At 21.0% G+C, this 27,565-nt stretch overlaps 1 protein-coding gene across 1 annotated transcript in view; it reads right to left on the bottom strand.

Annotated features, from left to right (window-relative positions):
- Nucleotides 1-26,340, bottom strand: part of LOC128966253 (potassium voltage-gated channel protein eag-like) — a 52,633-nt gene extending 26,293 nt beyond the window's left edge. The window contains exon 1 of the mRNA XM_054313102.1: nucleotides 26,147-26,340. Coding sequence (XP_054169077.1) covers nucleotides 26,147-26,225 — 79 coding nt within the window. The 5' untranslated portion in view covers nucleotides 26,226-26,340. The remainder of the gene's footprint in view (nucleotides 1-26,146) is intronic.
- Between the last annotated feature and the right edge of the window lie 1,225 nt (nucleotides 26,341-27,565).

The following is a 27,565-nucleotide window of genomic DNA, read 5'->3' as shown; positions in this document are numbered from 1 at the left end:
TATATAAAGTAATAAAAACAAATAATTAAAAAAATAGTGAAACAGTATATAATTTATACAATGTATTGTCTAAAAAAGCATTATTTAAAGTGTCAACATATTTTTCTTTAGTATATTTTTTAACTTTTTTTATTTAACATTCACATAGATTAAAAATATGTTAATTTTAAACAAATAATTATTTATTTGAAATCTAAAAATAAGTTTAATTTTTATTATAAAATGATTGATTAATTTTAATTATGATTTTAACTATTATAATTTTTAAATTAACAAAATAGATTTAATCATTATTAGAAAAATATATATACAAAATAAACTAAATGTATCTACTTTTTAAAATTTCTAATACTGCTATTAGTAGTATTAGTTTATTTTAATACTGTATAAAAACTAAAAACATTAACTTCTATTGTTATTGCAATAAGTTTTTTATTATTCATTTTGTTGATAATTCATAAATAATATGGTTTCAAGTTATACAGTATTCATACAATATATAAATATCATACTGTTATATAATAAGAAATATTGTACAATATATTGTTTTTAGATTTTTTTATTATTATTATTAAACGAAACAATTTTTCTGTGTATGAGATTAAAACAATAGTAGTAATAATAATAATAATACTAACTGTTACTAACGGTTGTTACTTTGTTATGATTTATATTATATGTTTTTTCATATCTTTTAAGTATTATTTTTTTGTTGTAATTTTCATTTACGAGCTTTTGCTTAAGTTTAACAAAAAATTTAACAAAACATAAAAATGATTTGTTTTGTAATGTACAGAATTTTTAACAAATTTTAAAACCCAATATTATTATAAAATTAAAAAATTTCAAAACAATTTATTTTATAATTTATCATTTGAAAATTATATTATTTACTAAAATAAATAATATTTTTTATAACACTCAGAATAAATTAAATTTTAATTACAATTTTAAGTCTAAATCTTAAGTCCAATTATACTTAATAAATTAAATGAAACTTTATATTAAAAAACAATTTCTAATAATAAATATAAAAATATCGTTTGTAAAGTCAATCATTAAAATTGAACTTTTTAATTTTTATTTTAAGTAAAAATTGTCATATATTAGCATTATATAGTATTATGTTTTTCTAAACTTTAAATTATTATTTTCTATAAAAAATACATTTACTGTTATAATCATATTAGACAAAAAACCTATGGTATTGAGTTTTGTTGATTTGCTTAATAATGCTGTAAAAAATCTTTTTATTTTTGAATATTATTATTATATTCATAATATTTTCAAATGTGATTATTTCCAGTTGTGTTTAATGTTTGTTTAAAGTCTTCATATTTTTTATTTAGATAATACTATAGACTCTTAAACTCTATTGAAATATATATCTTTACTTTTAGTTTAACAACTGTGATATCACATAAATAAAATCTATTTAATAATTAAATTTTGAAATTTCCATCACTTTTTTCACCAGAAGTATAGATAAAATATTTTAATAAATATATAATAAAAATAATTTATGTTTAACGTTATTTAAATTTAAATGTATTTTAGGAACTTTTTCATAATTTATGATTATATAATATAAATAACTAAATTAAATAAATATACGATAACTAAGTAAGAAAACATATTTGTTATAGCATTTTATATTTTTTAGATAATAAAATCAATAATAATAATTTTTTTATTCATTTTATTAAAAGTTTATTTTTTCATTTATTTCTTGTAAATATTTATTTTCAATCAATTATTAAAATATCAATTTACTTATAAACTTTAAGGAGGGGTTCAACTCATCCATTATTTTACATAACATTAATAAATATATATAAGAAATGGTAATCATTATACAACAACAACAAAAATAAGCCAAACATATATCTGTTTCAATCAAACAAAAATACCAGAATATTCTATAATATGATTGCTATATATAATTTATGTCTACATATATTGCATTATACAATATCTAATAAGTTATATTGAATTGCATAGACAATAATATTTTTATGATAAGTAGAGAAAAATATAACAAAATTCAATAAAAATGTTAAACTTGTTAAATTGATAATCTTTAAATTATTTATAATTATACAGTATTACTAATAGACAATGAKTTTAACCAATTTAATTAAAATATCTGATGATAAATAGATAAATAAAAGTTTATGTGTGTATAAACTTTAGAAGATTTAAAATTATTCTGATATTACATGTTTAATGTCATATACAGTATAAACATTAAAAAACTAAAATGAGATACAATACAATACAATAGAAAAAAGCATTATAAAAAGTTATAAAAATAAAAGATTAAAAATAAACTTTAATACATGTTTTTAATTATCAGAGTATTTTCATAAATAAATTTTTGTTACAATTAGTTTATGGGGTTTGAAAATAATAGCATTTTTAATGTGTTTTGTTTTTTATAGAGCTTTGCAAAATCACTGTTTATTAATACTGTTAGGTTTTAACGAAATAGTGTGTAAATTGATTGCCTGTGAAAAATGTGTTTGCATTCAAATTGCATATAAAACAAAAGTTTGTGTAGTTTTTGTGAAAATTAATTTACACTTTTAATGTCGCGATTCAAACTAGAAAATGATGTGTTGTTTATGACTTACAACGAGACCATCAAAACGATAGCACAGTTAGTCCGGAGAGAGCCCTTCGGCAGCTGAGCTCTCAATTGATTTTCATAATATACTTAATATAAATGTTATATAAAGTATGTGTGTGTGTGTTATATATGTTTAACAAACTAATTGGGAGGACTCTCGATGGACAGCGAATACTAATTAAATAAAATTTATTTTCAAAAACACTATTTTGTGTTTGCTTTACAACTTTACACAAAATTTCTGAATCTTATTACAACAGTATTATTATTAAACATGTAATGCATTTATAATATTTGAATTATAAATCTACAGCTAAAGTGATAAATATAATCAAATATACCGTAAATATAGTATACAATATATCATTGAGATATTGTTTGTGCTGTTTATTTTGCACACAATTATATTTAGGCGTCATTAGATAAGACGTCCATATTTTTTATATGATTTTTGACCCCCTCTCCCCAAATCCATAATGTAACCCTTAGTTAATATGTCCATTTATCAGAACCCCAATGAGAAATCGATCATAAAATAGTGTGATTACATAATATTTTTCATAAAAATATGTATTATAATACAAAAAATATTTTTAAAAATTTTATTACTAAAAATTGCTTGAAAATAAATAATTTTTAAGTAACTATTTGCATATTTTTAATAACATTTATAATGACTTAAAGCTATTTTTAGCACCTTTGAATGGACAGCCTACTGTAAAATAATATTTATAGTTAACATATAGCATAATTATATTTAAATTTAATATTATTAAAATTATTTTAAACTTAATAAATTAAAAATATCATGTAATTAATGTTAAATATTAATTAAATGTATCTTGCTATATTTTAACTCAAACTTTTTAAAAATAATATTTAAAATATATATAATTTAAACTGGTTAATTGACGACCATAATAATTTTACCCTACCATATATTAGATTTTATTTATTTTTTCTAACCCCTTCCCCTCCTTTACATGGTCGTCTTATTTGAACGACGCCTTATTTATATACAGTATATAAATTTATATATATATATATCTGTAATATAAAAAACTCAAATATAATATTTTCATTTGTTTGAGTGCTTTCTAAAAGCTTTAATTAGTATAAAAAGCTTCAAAAATTAATTGCTTTAGAAATCTAAAAAGTTATATATAATATGATATATGTATAAAAACAAAACAGTGCAAACTTAAATATTAAATATATTAAAGTTATATATGAGTTGCATGCATGATAGTTTAGTTGCAAAAATTAAGTTAAATATTTTTCTAATAATAAATACATTAAAAGTAAATTAACATAAAGAAAAATCATTTATTGCAAAATCAATCGAAAAATCAATGATATCTTGTGGTAATAGTATTAATAGTAAAACATATTATACTTTATATAGATTTTATATAAGTATATTAAGAAGAAATATACGATAAATATTGTTGAACACAAATACAGTATACATATGTATACATATTTATTACTGTATACATCGTATAATTTATATTAATATTAATTAAATATATAAAAAACAAAATGTATCAATAATATGATAATAATAATAATAATATAAAGTATTCTTTAAGAATCCATCATTTTGTTGGGAAAAAATACAAAATATATTATATATTATTTATTTAAATTCAATTTTTATAATATACATACATTATATAAGTATAGTTTATGAACATAAAATGATATCAATATATGTATTGTTTTATATGACATGAGTTATTAATGGTACATTTTGATGCATAAAATGAAAATTGAAAATCTAATTGAAAGCGATGGCTTACAAATAAATGGATCATATTTTTATTGATTACACATATAAATGCATATAAATAGACCTCATATAGACGTATACATGTAATAGAAACATATATATACTAACGGTTGCTCTTTATTTAAGGGTATGGCAACTAAAGTGATCAATACGTCAATATGTATTGTGTGTGTGTGTTGTAGTTGAATATAAATAGTAGAAATAAATTAAGAGAATTGACTGACATTATAGTAAAAAATAATTGTTTGAAGAAATGGCTAAATAAAAGTCATGTCAATGACAGCACCGACAGACCATTGATAGATATTGACAACAGTATAGGTATTTGCAAACACTTTATTATACAATGATTTAAGTGAATCAAATAAAATGCTAAAATAAAGCAATTACTAAATGAATAATTTATACTGTTTTTCATTGTTTTCTGTTAAAATACAGTATTTATTGGTGTAAAATATTGCATAGTCTATAACAGTATATTTAGATGTACAGTAAAAATAAAAATATATTGAATAATAAATAAAGACACCTTTTTGTTTAAATTTATAAATAATAATAAAGTACATGTATTTATCACAAAAAAATCCAATTTTTTGTGGCACTCTATCTTTTATTGAAAGTGTATACAAATTTTTATATTTATAAATAACACGAAATTGATATCAAAATGTTGATATAACTTGAGTTTACTGGATTTGTATTACATTATACCGTATAAATATATATGTGTATACAGTATAGCTGTTACTAATGTTTGCTTATTTGAGGTTTGCATCGATTAATTGCTTCAATAAATTAATATATGATATCAATTTATGTAAGTTGTATGAGTAGTAAATGAAAAAGTTAAAAGAAAAACAGATAGAGATTATATTGAGAGAAAATAGGGAGAGAGAGAGAGAGAGAGAGAGAGAGAGAGAGAGAGAGAAAGAAAGAAAGAGAGAGAGAAACTGTTTAATTTATTTGAAAATCCACACAAATTTGGCTGAAAGGGCAAAATAAATGGATGTAATTCAAGCACAAAAAAAGTTGTATTTGAAATGTTGAACATGAGTTAACCCAATCATAACATCTGTGCACAACATCTTAATAATATTGTAAACGACAAGAAATATGCAAATATAAAGTCTTAATAGAAATATATAAAAAATAGTTGACTTTTTTATTGAATGTCTTTTTTTGAAAAAAAATTGAAACCAAAAAATAAACTCTTTATATTGAGATCAGAGATTAGAAGTATATATATATATATATATATATATATATATATATACTGTAAATATATAAACTACAGTATATAACATAAAATAATATTGTTATAAAAAATATATACTTGTAAAGTAAACTATAATAAAATGACAATTGATTAAAAAATTGACTATAAATTTTAATGGGTTTGTGATTAAATTTTACTATTTTAAAGCCAAGTCTTAAATATATTGTACTTTTTTTATCTAAAAAATGCGATGAAATAAAATCATAACTTTTTCTGATAACAAAAGAGTAAGAAAAATGAAGACAAACAACACTTATATTTGACTTAAATATCATTTGATTTCTTTTCATTTTCATTGTTAACGACGACAACATCACTGATACAAAAATAGTTTAACTTTTTAGATGTTTTTTTTTGTCAAAAATGATTTTTTTTAAATTAAAAGCAAACAATTACCTGAAAATAAACTTTCATTTAAGTCATTGTGAAAAATAGTTGTAAAAATCTATAATATAATAATATCATCTATTTATAAAAGTTAATGATATTACCGGAAAATAAACTCTTTAATTAATTCTACATTTAAGGGTTTTAGCAAAAATAACCTAACAGTAGATAAATCTATATAAAAATACTGTATATAAATTTATAATAGGAATTAAACCTTTCTTATTGCTTGAATAATTGAGTATTTTTTTATTTTTTAAAAGTCACTCTTTTTATAAAAAAATAAATAAAAAGACATTATTCTCAAACCAATTGTCTAATTGCATGACTTAATTGAGTTTAGATTCTTAAGTCTTTCTATTATAAGTTTATTAATAAATAATATATGCATTTTGTTGTTTAACATTAATTATAAAAAACAGAAAGTTTTAAAAAATATATTAAATTGTTAAATAATAATTATAATATTTAAAAATTCAAAAAATATAATATAATATTACGTAAATATGTCATTTTTTAAATATTCTTAAATATAACGCATATTAAAATGAAAACATTTAAAAAAAATACTTTATAATAAATGCAATTAAATTTTTTATACAAAAGCAGTAATCCTATACTTTTTCAATTCAAATTAATGTTTTAAAAGTACTTAAAAAATCTCTTTAAATAATAATTATTTTATTATTAAAATATATAATATAATTTCATAAGAAATTAAGTAATTTACGTTCTGTTAAAAAAATCAAAGTTATCAATACTACAGTATAGTCTATTAAATACTGAACAAAATTACAAAAATACTAAGTTTTTTTTTATACATTACATTCACATTATTTAGGTGTCATTAATATTGATTACATGCTTAGATTTTTCTGTATTTAGTGTATTGATACTATATATTGATATATATATATAAATTATAATATATATCAATAACAAAACTATTAGGACAGTGTGTGTGTCCTTAAGGGGTCTGTCACTTAACGTGTTTCCGGTCAACTATTAAGTGTCTGTCAATCTAAAAATCAAATCATTATACAAGAGTCATGCAATGGTTTTGGGTTTCAGTTGATATAATTATCTACAAAGTTAACCACAATAGCTATTATCATTACCATAACATATTATATTCATAAACAAATATCATACAATTGTGTTAAACAAAACAACAACAAAAAATGTTAGACAATAAGTTAAAACAATAAAATATAATTTATGTTATATATTTTAGTCTATTTCTTAGATAGGCATAGACTTAAGGCACCGTATAATTAGTTTACATTCAAAGAAAAAATGTTTGTAATATATATATGAATATATGTTTTTATGTGTGGGTGGGTATGTGTTATTAAAATATACATTACGAGATTAATAGTAATGCATTTTTATTAGGATGAGACAACAAAAATATGTAATAGCATCAACACATATCATACTATTATCATTTATTTTGTTAAAACGACAGAAATAAGAAAAACAAATAATAATTATTTTTCCGACTCAACCAACAAATAAAATGTGAAGAAAAAATGAATAATAAATTATTGAAGTTTAATCTTATTTCAAATAATGATAATAATAATATGTTTTAAGCTTGAATTGTGTGTATAATTGGTTTAAATAAATATATAACAAAATATATAAAACTATAGTAAACTTTTATATTTTAAAACATATATTTGCTATTTTCAAGTAATGTCTAATTTTCAATCACCATCGTATGTGTGTATCTAAGGTTTTTTTTTCAACTGACAGCTTAAAGCACTGGGAGATGGATAGATAGGCTGTTAAGCCGACACTTTGTAATCCCAAACATCGGATGTTTTGCACTGTTTTTGTGATGATTTTTTTGCTCTTTTTTTAAATACAAGAATATTCTTAAACATTATTGTGTGAAATGCATTATAGATTTCTTTCTTTCTTTCTATCCCTCACTCTCTCATACACAGAAAATTCAAGCTTATTGTCATATTTTGCTTTCGTTAAAGAGCTTTATTATTACATTTATTTATTTATATATATCATAAATGTATGTAAATATGATGTTGTTGTGTATGTTAAGTGCAGACTGTGTTTTGCCGACGGATACAACTCATTATCAATAATGAAATACCGTTTCTGAGGAAAAATTACATATTCTGGATGATTGAACTTTGCTTATGGAGTTTTGCTTGTGATATATGTTTGACAAATACAGTATATATTCAATAAAAATTTATTTATTTAAAAAAGTTTGTTGTTTATTTTTAATACATATTTTTAATAAAATTATAAATCTAGTATTTATCAAAAAATAATATTTAAAAAATGAGTGTTAAATTGAAATGATTGTCGAAAATAATATTAGTCTACAATAATAGTGAGTGAAATGTGGTATCACTAGGAGTTGAGGCATCCGTTTAATTACTCTGTCATTGATCTAGAAGTTCTCTCTCTCTCTCTCTCTCTCTCTCTCTCTCTCTCTCTCTCTCTCTCTCTCTCTCTCTCTCTCTCTCTCTCTCTCTCTCTCTTAAGATCTCTGAAAGCCTCCAGTAATCAAAACGAATGGTTTTTCACCAGAATTTTACTCCAGTTTTTTGCTTTTATTTTATTTATGATCACATCTAACGATGTCTAAAAAAATATTTTTTTATATTGATTTTATTTAAAGATCAAAGAGTTTGTCGAGCAATTGGTTACTTGAAATAATAGTTGAAGTGTTTGTTAAAAATATTTGTTAAACTATATATATAAAAAAATCCTGTCAAATATTGACTGAAATAAAAAACACAAGTGATATGATGACAGTAATGGGAAACTCAATATTAAGATATCTTTTTAAAAACTTTCAGCATTTTATTGTTGTTGTTATTGTTGTTTTAAGTTTTAGCACTTTTATTCAATACAATTAAGTGGTTACAGTACTTGTTTAACATATGTTTTTAAAAACTATATCAAATATATGAATATAAAATAAAATAATTCTTATATACTATAGTAAAATATGAATTATGAAATAAATTCAACAAAATTATCAAAACATTTTTTTTACAACAAACAAACACAACTTATTATTAATCATTGCACTCATTATTGTCATATTTGTAAACATTTTTTGATATGCTTTGTTTGAAGATATTGTAATGATTTTTTAATTAGCTAAATGTCATTATTATACAGTATAAGAAAATACAATACATAAAATAAATATAAAAAACAAGTCATTGATTAACACACAGACTGACTATTGAAAGCAAATAAATGACTTTTAATTTTAGTGAGACTATCAAAACAAATATGTAATAAAAAGTAATCATTTGTAACAAATGCCACAAAAATTGATTATAAATGCCTCCAATGTCTACATTCATAATAATAATATTATTATTATTTATTTAATATAAATGCAATTAATATACAGTATTTTAGTTGTCTTTTGTGTTTAAAAATCGATTGCTTAATATATGTTAACAAATAATTTATATAATATATATTATATACTAATATAATTTATATATATATATATATATATATCAAATGAATTATAAGATTAATATAAAATGAAATGTAATGACATTTTTAATTAATGACTGGCAACTGGTATTTTCCTTGAAGTCTTTTTTTTAATTTTAATTGACTTTTGCCAAAAATATTTGACTCTGTTTATCATATAAAACATATTTACAAATTACTGTATAAATTTTTACTAAAAAATATCAATATTTTTAATGAATTCTCAAATATATTTTTTTCCTAAGATTAAATCAAATTATAAATTAAGAAATTTGTTTATTAAAAAAAGGTGTTAACATAAGGAACTAATAAATATTGAAATTATATTGAAATTATATATATAGTTAATTAACTTATATTATATTTAATTGAATACAACTAAAATTATTATGATTATGCATTATAAACGAATTATATATATATATTGCTTAAAAATAAATTAATAGTATTAACATTGTGTATCAAATAATTGCATATTTCAATGCATTTATTCAGGTCTCTAATTATATAGTGACAAAAATGCATTTAAATTACTAATAATTGGCACAACATTAATCATGAAAATATGTAAAATGCAAATTCATATATAATTTTTTGACTTAATATACAGATAAATATAAGTTACAATCTCGTTGATAGCGAAATGTTATAATTAGATAATTATAATACTCTTATACATCAATTGTCATTACGTTTTGCAAATACTATATAATTTGATGTCTTTATTTACACAAATATGTTTGCATTGCCTGAAGCTTAAGCACTAATTTTATATAATATTTATATTAATAAATATAACTTTTTTAAAAAGCTACATATAATTTATACGGTAAATAATAATGCATTAAATATACTTTCATTGAAATAATAGTATACTATTGAAATAATTGTACTAAATTTGGAAAGGTTATATAAATTAATATATATTTTTAAAATAGTAAAATTAATCAGTTGAGAATGCTAGAAAGCATTTCCAGATGAACTCCTTATCTAAATTAAATATTCAATCAATAATTTACTTTTATAAATTGCGGTATAAAATGAATGAGTATAACAAAATGAATTTAATTTAAGTCATGTATGTTATCTAATGGCTTTGTATAACAGAATAAATTTACAATTATTTTCAAATAAAATTTTTATTTTAATATTTTTTATTTTGACAGCCCTTTTAGTATATAATACAACAGTTTTAAAAAAAAATTCTATACTTTATTTTATGACGTTTTATCCAAATCTTAACTTAAAAATACATGTTATTTTTAAATTTCGTCCGCCATTTTCTCTATGTTCCTAAGGAGATAGGACAATTTCAATACTGATCTCTATATCTTATTTTTGATGCTTTATCCAAATCTTAAGTCAAAATTCCAAAATTCCAAAAAAAAGTCTCGACTAAAGGACGGACATATAGAATTCAGTTTTGTACTCCTTTCAGAAGTTCGCGAAAAGTTATTTGGTTTAGTTATTGAAACAAATATATCAAATCTTTTAAATGCCAAAACCCTATTATTATATTATTTATTAATTTTTTTAAAAAAAATCTATATAAGTTTAATTTGTCTGAACTTATGTAAATTTATGTGATTATTTTAAAACTATAATAATTATTATTGAATAAAAATAAATTAAACATTACAAATATATTTTTTTAAATTGTCAATATTATGATATAAACGAAATTTAATTTTAATACTTAATTTTAATATTTACAACATTTTTAATTTAAATTATAAAAAGATAAATTCAACAAATATTATTAGTATTAATTACATATTTATTTTTTAAAAAAACATATGGTCTAAAAATAAACTAAAACTTGATTATATAATATTAACTTTAATGGTACATATTTGTATACAGTACTAACATATGTTATATAAATATGTTTTATAACATATTATAATATATAAGTGTGTGTTTTGTAAATATATTGCAATCAATTAAGTAATGTAATGTAGTAGTAACCAACAAAAAAAAATGATGCAAAATAATTTATTAATATATTAAACATGTATTTATAATTATCATATAATATATCATATTTGCCTAAATTAAAAATCTAAGTAATATTTTTGCAAAAAAAATTAATCGCCAAAACTATTAGTTTTTGATTGTGAACTTAACACTTATATATTGGGGAGAGAGAGAGAGAGAGAGAGAGAGAGAGAAGGAGAGGGAGAGAGATAATAATATATATTATAGTTAATGGTTTTCCTATTTGTAATAATAACTAAAGGGAAAATATTGGGTAAAAACTTATTAATCACACAATAAGTTTAATATGATTCAAATTTAATACATTTATTACTTCAAATACCTTTATTTTTTATATATAAATGCATTTTCATGGCATTAAAGCCGTGCCCACACTCGCAAACCAACATTTATAATGTAATTTACAAGTTTGTTAAAAAAAATATTAATTTTGGCATTAAATAAAGTCTATATTTTGGCACTAAATACAATTAAAATTAATTTTAAATGTTGTTTTTCTGTTAGAAAAACTTGCAAATTAATCAAATAATAATAAACTATATATTATAAATGTGATTACTATCTGACTTTTATAATATATATTTTTTAACTAAAAAATTGCTTAAAAAAATCTTTGCATAGTTTCAAAATATTTAATTACTTTAAATAGATATTAAATGTTTGCAATAAATCTCAGTATTTTAATGTGTGTTTGCAGAAACACTTGTTGATTAATTTCAAGTATTTTTAAAATTATATATATATATATATAGTATATACAATACTATGTTATATATTGAAATATATAAATATACCTGTATATATATACTGTATATATATAGATCACGTTTTTTAATTTTAACATTCCCTGTGTTAAGCAATGATAAGTTAATGCCAAATGCAATTTGTATGCATAGATAAAAAATTGACTAAATTTAAATATATTGAACACCTTTTTTTGTATGCACTTATTAATTGCATTGCATTTTGATGGCCTCCAAAGTTAATGTGTTGTTATGTATAGTATATTATGTGTTCACACAAAAAATGTTTAATTAAATTCCTATTCAATATCTCAACCGTTAGTCCTATGTATGTGTTGTCTGACAATTGATTAGAGGTTAAGAAATATTTTTATCAGACATCCAACTCAATACTGATTTTTTTGGTGGAGTTATAGTTTGAATACAAAAAAAGTTGTTTGATATGTGAGAGATATATTGCATATGCAGTTTATAACACAATGAATAGGTTACATAAAAAATGGTTGAATTTTATTTTTGTATTGATTTACAAATATTTAAATGCGTTTTTGCAAATTCAAGACTCATTATGCGGTAAAAACAGAAATTATGAACAATATGTTTAGAAAATAATATTATACAATATATAAACTTGTATACTGTATATTTAATTTATAAATAGTTATATACAAAAATTATTATATAACATGTTGTTTAGCAATACAGTAAATATCTAGCGTTTATATTTAGCATATTATATACTGTATATTCATACTAAATGATGCATTAGTTATAAAAATAATGTAGTTGCGAAAAAATTGAAAGTAAATATTAATGAATCGGATATGTTTTTTTTTGTGAATAAATCAACAAAATATATATATACTGTATATATATATGCCATCTAAATGCTTATCTCCGGTTTGCAATTGTTTTGGTATTTCATATGTAGATAAATGATATATAAAGACATATAAACTGATAAATCAGTTAATCATTTCCACAATTTAATTAAATATAGAATCAATATGTATTATGTGAGTAATAATTTTTATAGAAAAATTGTTCATAAAAAATCTGGTAAAGATTTAACATTATAATATAATAAATTGAATATAATAGTTTTATTAATATTTAATATTAACATTATCATAGAAAATTGAATGCATTATAAAGAGTTCATAGAAAATGCAATAATTATTTTCAAATCAATGTATTTTGATTAGAAAAGAGACAATAAATCAATTGTAAGAATAGATGAGATGTCCTTCAATTATACAGAACTGTATTATTAAAGATCTATATATTTTATAATACTATAATAGAAATAAATATAAATATAAACCTTATATATATATACCAAATACATATGTATTTATACTGTATTTCTATTCTGTAACACAAACTATAATAATTATAATACAAGTGATTCGCAAATAAGTAATGTTAAAGCATTTAATTAAATTTAGCCGACATTTGCATCGGACAGTTGATGCAAATAATGACAGCGTTTGTGTCAACATTTAATCCATATATCCTCCAAATACAAGTGATTTGTGTCCAGTATTTCTACTTTTACAACAACTACATAAACTACTACTACTACTACTGATAATAATAATAATAATATAAATGTTATATATAAGTTTATCAACAGAGACACAAAATTACTTTGAATTTTAGTAAAACTTGTGCTAATATTTAATGCCTTTATATATTAAACATCTCAATGTATTACTGAGTATCAAAAGCTAATCAAACCTAAACAAAACTCTCATTAATTATTTGTCGCTAAATAAAAAACTAATGTTAATATATGGCTTAAGCAAAACACATCACAATCAATATAATATTTAATATAATCGCTAAAACATCTGTAAAGTACAATAGAAACATATTTTGATGACTAGTATTTTATTTTATTGGACATATATTTGCCTTTTACTTAATATATAACCACTATTTAGTAGACGACATATAGACAGCACAAAAAAAGGTTTGACAATCAATTGACAGCAAAGTATCTTAATTTAGACTACAAGTGCACACAAGCACTGAAAATAGGGTTACAATGCATTCAATATTAAAGACATTGATTTTTAGTCAATAGTCACAAAACTGTATATACTATATAGTTTAAGCCATCCTTTATATATATATATATATATATTATATAATACATAGGCATAAAACAAGTCAATATGTTTGCTATTATGTGTTATGTTATGTGTTTGCATCTAAAGATAAATATGTCAACAGATTTTAATTTATTGATAAATCTATTGCAATGTTTGTTTGTCTGTATATTCAGCTCATCAGTTGACCGATAATACAATATAAGGTAATCTATTTGCTGGCCATTCAATATTGTGTAACAAGTGTTTTACATGTTATCACTTACTCTCATCTATTTTTCTTACAAATTATAACACTATACTTATATAACAGCAAAAACTTATACATAATATATTTATATAGTACAGTATATACAGTATATACAGTATATACAGTATATACAGTATATAAAGTATATAATGTAAACATATTTAGCGTCTGAAACTCAGTATCAATGTATTAAAAAGCTCACAATATTTTTCTCTGGTTTAGCAATTGTTTTAGTTATATGTATATATATACTGTATATTTACAGTATATATAATATAAGAAAAATATGATAAACTATATATATTTATCAAAATATGGCAAAAACTATCAAATGTGTGACTACTTTACAAACAAAAGTATATGAAAAAACACATTTAAAATTTAAATGAAGTCAAAAGCATTTACTGTTGACATAAAAGAAATGTAGACTTTATAAACAGTTATATACAGAATATTCTGGTTTAACGTTGTTTTCCAATTACTTTTACAATATGTTTGTATTCTATACAGTATTGACTTTATGTATTACATTTATGTGTATTGTTTCTCTTAAATTAATCTAATTTTTCTAACTATAAGTATATATAATTTTGCAAATTGGCTTATATAGCAATATTAACAACCAATATACTATATATATTTAATTAACGTAACCGTGTTTGTTATTTTATTAAATTAATTATTGACACATTGATATGAGTGAACCGTTTGCTGATAAAAACATATACAACTTATAATGTATAAACACTGTATACATAAGCAACTAATGCTCATAAATATTGTTATGCAAAAAATAACAATATCTTATACTTAAATACATACATACAAACAATTTATTTATCAGATCTACAATTTATGTTTGTCTTTAATGCTTAAAATCTTTTTGACTAAATTAACTCTAAATAATATTACTTACTATATATAATTTATATATACTATATATACACGATATTTGCATATAATTGTTACATTATATTAATATTGTAGTTTACAAGATATTTCTTTATTGTCGTCAAATGTAATAAAAATTCAATTGTGTGTATTTTATATAAATACAAATGTAATTGCATTTTAGCAGATATAAAACAAATCATTAAAATAATTTTATATAAATTTTATTTATTAGAAACAAACTTTTATATAAAATCTACATTTTATGTATTGTACTGTACTTGAAAAGTCAAATAAAAGTTGAACTATATTTTGGCAAAAATATTTAATGTCTATCAAATATACAAAATTTATAATAAATTTATAATGCATATATGCAACTATCGTATATACAGTATATGTATTTAACATATAAATTTTAATTAAAAAATACCAGAACTACTTTTATATGTCTAATGCATAGTTTAAGTTATATATTGCAAAATATTAACTTTTTTATACACTATTTAATAATACTGCAATACTACAGTATGTTTGTCATTGAATTGTTGTTGTATTATATATATAATTTGTGTTTGTGTGTGTGAGAGAGAAAGAAAGAGAGAGAGAGAGAGAGAGAGAATTTATGTAAAAATAGATTTTAATCAATTATTACTATATTATTGTTATGAATTCAAGAAATTCCTGAAATTCAAAAGTAAACTATAAATATAAATAAAGTTAAAGAATTTTTGAATCAAATAAAATGTTTTTAGTACAGTATATATATATTGTRTATATATATAGTTTTTTTTTATATATTTTGTGTATATTATAGTGAAAATGATTTCTCTCCAACAAAAGTGATGTTAAGTTCATGACATGATTTGAAATGAGTAAATCTCATATAAGTTTCTATGGAGATGTAAATTATAACCAACAAAACAAACACTACTGAAAATTCTAGTTTTTTTAGTATAGTTAAAGTGTGTTAAATACTGTATATATGTTTGTATATGTATTATAGTTGTGTGCCTTTTGTGCCACTTTGCCATTTCACGGTCGACTATGTTTTAATATAGAGGACACACCAAATACACTAGAAATCACTGTTATAGCAGCCAACTCTTAGTGCCCACAATTCACAATAGATATACTGTATATAACAGTACACACATTGTAGTGTATAAACTGCAATGTAATATATATAAGCACTTGATATATACAGTCAGTATTTGAAGCAATAATAAAAAGCAGAGAGAATTACTTTACATTATATGCATAACCACACTATCTGTTTGATATCTAAAAGAATTATACATTGAATTGCAGTCTAATGTCATGTTATATACTGTACTGTATATATATGTGTGTGTGTGTAATGAAAACCATAAAACTAAATGTGTAATAAAATATAAATAAAATATAAAAAACAAACTTTGAATGAGATATTCATAACAAGAGAGTAGTAGTAATGTATCAGAATATTTGGCTCAAGAATCTGATTCTCATCGATAAAAATATTTTTAGTGTATAAAAAATAAAAACTATAATGAGATTGTATATGAAATGTGAAACAACAAACGGATTAGTTTACACGCTATCATTTAAAATATTGCCAAATGGATGAACACATTTATATACTTAAAATTTGAAGATAATATATATTATATATATATAAATATATTTTTAGTTTGCCGGGTGCTTACACTAGCATAAAGTAATTGTACTTATAGTTCTACCGTATATTGATATATACGGTGTTATTATAAACACAAACACACATTAATTTGATTTGGGTGGTTTTTCATGTTTTCAACATGCTCATTTTTCCATACCCACTCAATATCTAATAAATATATAGTATTGTAGATATTGTCATATTAAAAAACATTGAAAAAAACATTTAAAATACATTAGTAAATCTATTGAATTGATTCACTGGAAATGAGAGAGAAAGAAAGAGAGAGAGAGAGAGGGCAGTCAAACATTGGATGTATATCTGATGCATTGATTTCAGTATTTTTTACAAAACTTTTTATCTATAAAAGAGTACTTCAAATAAAAATATAAAAAGTAGAGGAAATTGAGTGAATTGAATGAATCAAAAGCGATGGCAAAACCTTGTGTTAAGTAAAGCTTTGCTTTAAATGAAGAGACATATAAAGAGCTATTCGTTTATTTATTATCAAACCTAAGGTGTGAATCTCATGTATTCAACAAATATATATATATTTATATTTATTGCATTCATTTAAGATTAACTAAACTACAGTATACTTTGAAAATTCATATATTTTATTAGATCTTTGAAAAAATACAGACAAATTACTACAGATATATACTTGTAATTCAAATGTATTTTAAGGTTTAAATAAATGATTCACAATATCAATGTACTGTATTATAATAACATTATAAATTATAACCATTTCAAATACAGACACAAATCAATTGCCTTTTTTCTAACTATACTTTATTGATTACCTCATTATTTAATACTTATATAATATATATCATAATATATACTATAAATTTATATATATATATTCATTTGTGTCTGCTGTCTGACCACTAAATTAATAAATTATAACAAATATTCACAAAACATAATTTATTGCATTTATTATTATTATTATTATTATTGAGTCTCTCATTAGCATTAGATGCTTTTAATTCTCAGTTGTATAATCAATTTAAATATAAATTAATAATAATAATAATAATAATAATACTGTATAACATTTAATAAGCAATGCGTGGAACACACAGTTAATATGAAATTTATTGATTAAAATACAATTTTATCGATTTTTTAAAAATATAAAATTGCTTTTTGATTGTAAATCAATTTACGAATCAATTATCTATATATATATACACACATTATTAACAAAATTTATAACAGCAAAAAAATCTTTTATAAAAATATGAAAGTTTAATTTTTGAAATTATATTTAATCTTTTAAATTGTTTTATAATTATCTTTTCTCTAATATTTTGTCAAATTAATTTGCAATTTATATATATATATATATGAATAGTTAAACTAATTTTTAAAAAATATAATGTATATCAATAGTGCTGATACTATACATAGAGTATCACATAATGTTTATGTGTAGTCTATATATTTAATAATAGTTATTGTGTTTATATGTTGTGCTCATAGAGATGAGTGAATAAATAATAAAAATATGTGCTTTAAATAATGTAACAATAGGTCAGAATATTACATAAATAATTAATTTCTTTAATATTTAGTCCAATGTTTGCTCTAAATTTTTCCCAAAAAGCATATATAATGACTATATTTAACTACATTTATGATAATAAAGTATTAGTTAAATTGAGTACATTTAAATAAAATTGAAATATTTGAATTTTTGAACCTTCATAAATATTATTCATTATATATATATATATATATATATATATATATAATATATATTCAGTTATCTACAGAATAATTATTAATATATACAATATATTTAGTACTCGTATAAAGATTTAATAGCAAAATATTATATTTTTAGTGAATGTGTCGATCATTTATATTATAGTATATAAACTTATAAATATAACAAAATACTAACCGTCGATAAATGCTATTAAAATACTTTTAGCAATTGACATAAAATTTATTTACATGTGATACAAAAATTTTTATGACAAACAATAATATATTATATGATATTGATTTAGCATTAAGTATTAATATAAAATTATTTATATTAGTAATTTATGTAAAAAACTACATTTTTTATGAAAATGTCATTTATATTGAAATATTGAAATTGTTTTTTAAATAATCATTTTTATATTAATTCACAAATAATTGTCAAAAAATAGTTATATTTTTAATTTTCATCATAAACAATATAATTAAAAGATTTATAAAGATTAATAACTATTATTTATGCTTAATAGATTATAATATAACATACAATATGTTGCCATTTTAAATTTGAGCTATAAATATAATATCAATATATTTTATGAACTTTTATAAAATAATAAATTTAGTTAAAATATAGTATATTTTTAAATTAATTATAATTATATTCATAATTTTTATATAAATAATTAATTTAGGATATAATCTAATGCTTTTATATTATCAAAAATATAAAGCTTTTTAAAGTCATTACTTTAATTAAAATCGGTAATGGATTCAAACGCTATTTTACCGGTATTTAAGTTTATTATTAAATTTAATAAAAATGATTGTATAAAAGTTATTTTAAGAAAAACTAACATTATTTTTACGACATTATATTTTTATAGACAAAAATTATTATATATTAATACAATATAAAACTGTTTTTAGCGATATTTATAAATTATAGATTTATACTATAATTATTAACTATTTATTATTTTCTGTCGTAGTTTAAAATAAGGTGATATTATATCAGGAAAAGAGAAACAGATCATTACTATTGAAATAATATGAAATGTAATCTATTTTTTTTAACAATATTTATGATGAAACAAATTTTAAACAAAATGAAAAGCCATATAAAATACATGACATAATAATCTATCAAAAAATTACAATTATATATTATATTTTTACTGTATATCATTTATTGTAATAAAAAAATTGAAAATGCTTTGAATCTCTCTCTCTCTCTCTCTCTCTTTCTTTCTTTCTTTCTCATGGCATGTCATTAAATATAAAGTTTCATTGTATATACCGGTACTGTATTTGCATTTGAATTGTCAAATATAACATCAATTTTATAAGAGACTAGTTAGTAGTTAAAAAAAAGTTATGAAAGTATGTCTAATAATAAATGTTCACATAATATATTATATCTTAATTTTGTCAAAATAAAAACGATAGATAAAAATTGTTGACCGATTTAATTGCACTGATATTGTTTGGGGAATTACACATATTATATATTATATTCCTATAACTTATATATATATCTGTACCGGTGTATATTAAAAAAAATATGTACCACCAAAAATATGATTCAATAGTAACTTATAAATCTTATAATAATGTATTAATAGTATATATTTATAGTAGTATAGCATTAGAGGATTGATGAGATGTCTAATCATATAATAACATACATTAAAAGGTTAAGAGCTCTTAATTTGGTCTCTTATGTCACATAAAAACTACTGATTTCTTAAACTTTGTTTTAATATCAATATTTTTATTGCATGTATTCATTGTATTACCTAAAAGTCAACTTTATTATTATTACATAGTCTTTCCCTGTTTTATTGAAGTGATATGTGTTGAGAGCTATTTATAAATATTATCTATATATAGTATATATTGCTTATATACCAAAAGTGTATTATATTTAAAGAGAAATCGTTAATTTTAATCAATGCATCAAAATTTAATTGATAATTATTGGCTAACAATTGTTATAAAGCATAAATAGGATTTTTAATTTAGAAATTTAATTACTTGTAATAATAATTATCATTAGTAGAGAAAGAAAAAGAGGAGAGAGAGAGAAATAGATAATGAAATTGATCAATAATTACTGAAAATTGCAAATAATCACAATTAGAGTGCTAATGAAGATGACATTGAATGAGAATTTAATGGTATTAACAGAAAACTAAAATAAAACATAAAATAAAAAGAAAAATGTTTTGTTGCCATCAAATGGGAAAGAAATTTCTAATCCAATCAATAGTATAAACAAAAAGATTTTTGTTTAAAATTAATTCCCAAATTGTGTTCACTTTTTCCTCTTCTTCTTATTTTTCTTACTATTACTAATACTTCTTGAGTCACACAAAAAACTGTTATTTACTTTGCGTGCATCGGATATATTGCTAATCTAATGGTCAAACACATTGCCTACCAGTGCCTACTTCACCACTCAGTCATTGTATATGTTATCTTGTTTTAAGACACGACGGCATCTATTAGATTGGTGTCTATTTGGTGTCAATTATTTGTCTATTGTCTTAAGCATTCAGTGCACTCGTGTGTTACCAAATACTGATACAAAAAATAAAACTATTTTTTTATTTATATATAAAATATTAAAAATAAGACCCATCAACAATATTATGCTTTATAATCTAATATCTATCATATATTGTATAATCAAACAAACAAAACAAAACAAAACAAAAAGAAATATTATTTAAATTGACCACTATTTTTATATCACTATCAAATCGTTTTGAATGTCTTACACAATATGTCAACTCTAAGGCTGTTTGATATCATATATTTTTAAAGATTTGTTTTTATAATATGATTTTTTTGCAAAATACAAATATACGTCATCTAATATCATAAATTTATTTTTTGATATTATGCAATCTTTTTTCTAGTTTTATTTTTTTTAAATTAGTTGAATCTATATATTCAACTAAAACTACTGGTATTTAAGTTATGTATAAAAGTATTTATACAGTATTTATTAATATATTTTAATAATAATAATATTATTATTATTTTAAAGCTTGTTTTAAACTATCATACAAATTATCAATTTAATTAAAAATATGCAAATAATAATCAATGAAATTGCACAAACAAATGTTTTTAATTTGAAATTTTCACTTTCAGATCATTATATTACAGTTGTATAAATTGTTTTTATTTTGTTTGATGTCCATTAATAATAAATATGACTACTTTACGCCCGGCTAGCTTTTTTTGGACTGTTAGTTAGCAATGTTAGGTATAAACCAGTATTGCCACCACTTTTGAGATTTACTTGACTGAAGTTTGAGCTTAAGTCACACATAAACTTCAAGTCCAAGAATAATAAGTATAAAATAAAATAGAAAATATATTTTTTTAGATTAAAAAAATAATAAAAACATAGTTCAATATATATCACTATAAAGTATATATTGTTATATAAAAGCATTGTGTAACTAAAAAATTTGCTATAATTGTTTTGTTTTGTAATGTTTGCCAAGTCTTATGATTTTAAAATTATACTGTAATACTAATAGTGATAATATGGTAGACAATATATCTGTTATGATATTATATTTGTGATTAAAATTATTTAATGATATACAGCAAATAGTTTTACAATTTTAAGTATTAATTATTTTATGTGCAAACTATACGTCAATATATCCATATTTTTGTCTATCTATCACTTAGTTGCTAAACGCATGTCTTATTTCGTATAATATATAATAAATATATAATTATTGAAGAATAAAAAACTTCATTATAAGAAATTGATTACTGATTCAGGAAATTGGGTTTATTAGGACTTCCAGGTCTAGAGTCCTTTAAATGACAATTTATGTAATTATATATAGAAAACACATTAATTTTTCATATTTTTCGTGTTATTTTTATTTAAAACAATAATTAAATACTAAATTTAATTATAAATAAAAAGTGATTTAAAGATAAATCTGTGGAAAAGATAAAAAAATATATACTGTTTTAGTTATTTTGTGTAAACTTAATTAAATTGTGTTGAAAATAATATTATCAAATATTATATTTATTTTTAGGTGTTTTTGATTTTCATTTACAAAAATTGTTTGATATTTGATTTAGTATATGACTTAATTTGATTTAATTTATCATTTTGATAAACAAAAAGTAATGGACAACATAACTGTTTATCATTTATCACATTAAACACAGAAAAGACAATTAAATAAAATATTATTTTAAAATTACATAATTTATTTTAATTAGTTAGCCATTTGTTTGGGACATATATTTTGACATTAATTATAATGTTATAATATCTAATGTGGGTGTCATTTAAGTACAATATAGTTATAGCATAGAAAAGCATAGACACAAAACTTTTTTTTAAAAGCCATTGAATGTCCAAAATAAAACATATAAATGTTTAGTGTTTTTAGTTTAACTAAACATTAATTAAAGTAGTAATTGAAGAAATAAAGTAATTTATAGCATCATTATCAACGAAAAGGTTCTTCATTTATCTTCAAACGTGACCACCGCTTAATTGATCACTTATTATATGCCCAGTCCTCTCAAATCTGTAGGTCTCTCTACATATCCATATCCTAAAGTACTGTATTTGTAGTACTTTAAAAACAATGTATAATATGATATAATAAGTATTGCATATAATACATGTTTATGCCATAAATATATATGATTATATAATATTCAATTTAAAAAAAAGTTCAAGTAATCCTTTTGTGTGTAATTTGTTATTGTAATATGTTTTCCAAATTTAATTTCAAATCTCAAAAATGCTTTTAAAAGTTTATTTCTAATTCATGACTCTAACAAACATTTAAAAAATATAAAATGTAATTGAATTATAGACTAATTAAAACCTGCTATAATTTATACATAGTATATATATAAATTATATTGATACGTTGATATTACTCCCACTTGATATTTTTAAGCAACATTTTTGCTAATTAATTTAAACTTTTGCACAAATATTTGTAATGCTAATAAATATTATTTTTGGCACTAAATTTTGCAAATAATAAATAACACTAAAAATTTTATTGCACTATAAAATATACAAATAATATAAACTAAAATTTATTTAAGACAAAAATATTTTTATTTAGTTTTTCCGAGTTATAAAACATAACTTTTGTCACTTAAAAAATAGTTTTTAAACTATATTTAATGTCAAAGGTTTGCAAAGACAATAATATTGTTGACCGCTATGCAAGTTATGTGTTTAAATTATATATTAATATATATTAATACGATATGTGTATAAAAATAGGGTATAACATATACATTTAAAATATATAATGTTTGCTTAGATTTTGAATTATGTAACATATAATACAGTAGTTTAACTTTTATTGTCATGGCATAAAAATTTATTTGTAGTTGAAAAAATGCTAATAATATAAAATTATTTATGTTATGTTATATTTAACATTAAATTTACTTTTATGTAATAATTTATAAAAAACTACATTTTTACAGATTAAGACTACAATTGAAAATATATCAACGATTACATTTAATGTCAAAACAGTCATAAAGTGTAATCATATAATACATTTAAATCACTAATATTTGTGTCGTATTTTTGTTGCAAATAAAAAACATTTAAAAATTCAATACAATATATATGATATACATTTTTGATATAATTTAGAGATATTGTATACGTATATCAATATATTTACAAAGAAATAATCTTTTTTTATATTAAGATTGTCATACCGTGAGGTCATTCATATCATATAAAATATATAGATATATATCATATTATATTATATAAATTTTTCTATCAAAATACAAGAAAGCTTTTATAGTTATAAAAAATTTTGATTTTCAGTTATATTTTGTGATCAATGCATTTCAACACCTTTGGTTCAACAGATTTTTATTGCACTTCATATATATTTATATATATTGTGTTTTATTTTTTTTTAAAAAAGCGATACAATTGTTGATCAACTGATTTACCAAAGCATTAGATGACTGACTCCTGTATCTCTACTATCGTCTCATAAAAATAAGGCAAAAGAAAATTGTAATCAATTTTTTGATAATACATTTGAAAGACATTTGAAATAAAGATTATTGTTTGGGCCGTAAATATAGTGTGTTTTATCATCTCTTTACTGTTTGCGCTCAACAAAAGTGTTGATAAATTGATGAAATGATAGCAATGATAGCACTCATAAATTTATGTCAACCGACCCACAAATTCTGTATTGTTGTTTCGTTATTATATTGTTTGTAATAAAATTTTTATAATAAATTTTGTGCTATATATATATATATACTGTATATATATAAATATATGTCTTGTAAACATGTATTTAATAAATTTGTAAAATTCTTAAATAAATAATATATATATATATAGTTACTATTGTTTGCAGTAATATTGCCAAAAAATTTATGCAACATTTGAATTAAATTTGTTTTATTAATTTTTGTTTCTGGATATATATATATATATATATATTCAAACAACGGCGGATAAAATTGAATCATAAAATGTAAAAATATATCCTCAAAGAAATTGAATATACAAATTTTAATTCAATAGTTGACAACAAATATATATTGTATAAGCAAAAAAAAATAAAAAGGAAAAGTATTTATTTTATTCAAATGTCTAAACATAACGATAACGTAACATCAAAATAAATTTGTGTTTTACTTCAACAACAAAAAATTAGGAAATTTTTTTTAAAAAAATAAACTAAAATTAATGAAATGTATTGGATTATAGTTAGCCTTACTTTTTTCATTCACTCTAACCTAAACAATAAAGTAAACTCAATTGTGATGTATGTTATATATGGCTTTAAGTGAAACTTGTGGCTTAACTTATAGTTAAATCTTATTTATACAATAGTACTGTATATGTAGTTTATATTGTTCAGTTATCAGTATAAAAACCATTTATAGCGTATACACATTATTAATATAATTTAAAATTTATTTTTCAGAAATAAACTACAATTTAATTGAAATAGTGATATCCATCAAAAACAAATCTAATTAAGACCTTATGTCATAAAATAATTTATTATCTATAGAAACAGTGATAATAACTTAATGTTTAAATAAATAAATAAATAAAAACTTATTATATAAATTGTATTTTATTATTAATAAATTTCAATTTTTAATGTTAACTTACGTAATGAGTTGTATCTTCTAATGATATTTTCAAGAAATGTGTTTTGAGGTGCAACGAGCCCTCTCCGACCCCCAGGCATTTTAACATTACGTCAAATCCACTGCAGAGACGGTGTGTCGCCCACAACACCCGTCACCCGACTGATCCCCTATGGACTGACAGACACAGGTGTTTGGGATCACTGGTGACGACCGCAAAGCTGATCAACAATATATTTATATTACAATTGGATTTTACACTTTAATCTATTTGTGTTAGTCGTGTATTTGTATATATATATATTTATGTAAATTAAACGGTAATTATAACAGAATATTCTGTATTGAATTTATTTTGTTGTCAGAAATTGTTGATCAAATAAATAAATATATATATATTGTATTTGTTTGTGTGTGTGTTTCCAATAGTTTTTTTACGATGATAACGCTATTACAATAAGATATTAACAATAATAATATTACTAATTGTTATAAATAATTATTGCTTGTGTTGTTTATTGTTGATATTATTATCGACAAAACTTATAACAGTAATTATTGGCTCTTTATTTATGCCATTCATAAAAAATGATTAGTAAATGATTGCATAACATGAACACAACACAAACGGATGACACAATTTAAAAGCACATTCAACTTGTTTGGGGAGACATTTGCTTTGGTAGACAACATATATATTTTTAAAATTTCAATTATTTTTACTATTTTAGTGACAATAGTGAAAAAAGTTGAAAAGTAAAAATTATTGTTTGTTATATTGCAATAATATATTTTATGGTTTGTTGTAAATTATATACGGTATGGTATGGTGTGCTATACCTGCGCTATACTCTAAACGTTAGAGAAAAAGTAATTTTTGAAACTAAGTTTGGGTGGTATGAGAGCACTACTGCAATGTTACTCTAATGTAAAGTGTAGGCGCAGTACAGACATCATATACATACACACACTCCCTGTCCTCTCTCTCTCTCTCGCTCTATATATATATATATATATATATATATATATATATATGTGTGTGTGTGTGTGTGTGTGTGTGTGTGTGTGTGTGTGAAAGTGTTGTTTCCCTTAGCAACTCATATGGAAATACTGTATACTCTATTCTATATAGTCATACAATTTTGTATATTCTGTATAATATAATAGTGATATTTATTATGTTATCTCGATTGCCAACAATACAGTATATTGTTATATATACTGTACATTAAATTATACTGTATATACTGTACCATAGTTTTCACTTTTAGATACTAATACATGTGCTGCACATATAGTGTAGTGTTTTGTAAATGTTAAGGACATACAACTGGATAGAGAGACAGTGATGGAGACAATTGATAATAATGGCACTTCTGAGTCAAATTATTCATTCATCTCTACCTAACTTTTTTTTGGTGCTATCGCTTATATAACCGAT

This window comes from Oppia nitens, unplaced genomic scaffold (assembly GCF_028296485.1).
Source record: "Oppia nitens isolate AA-2021 unplaced genomic scaffold, nextdenovo-longstitch-racon4-pilon3 scaffold1_pilon_pilon_pilon, whole genome shotgun sequence".
Classification (NCBI taxonomy): domain Eukaryota; kingdom Metazoa; phylum Arthropoda; class Arachnida; order Sarcoptiformes; family Oppiidae; genus Oppia; species Oppia nitens.
Note: the sequence above shows the minus strand (reverse complement) of the source record. Positions and strands in the feature narration are given on the sequence as shown.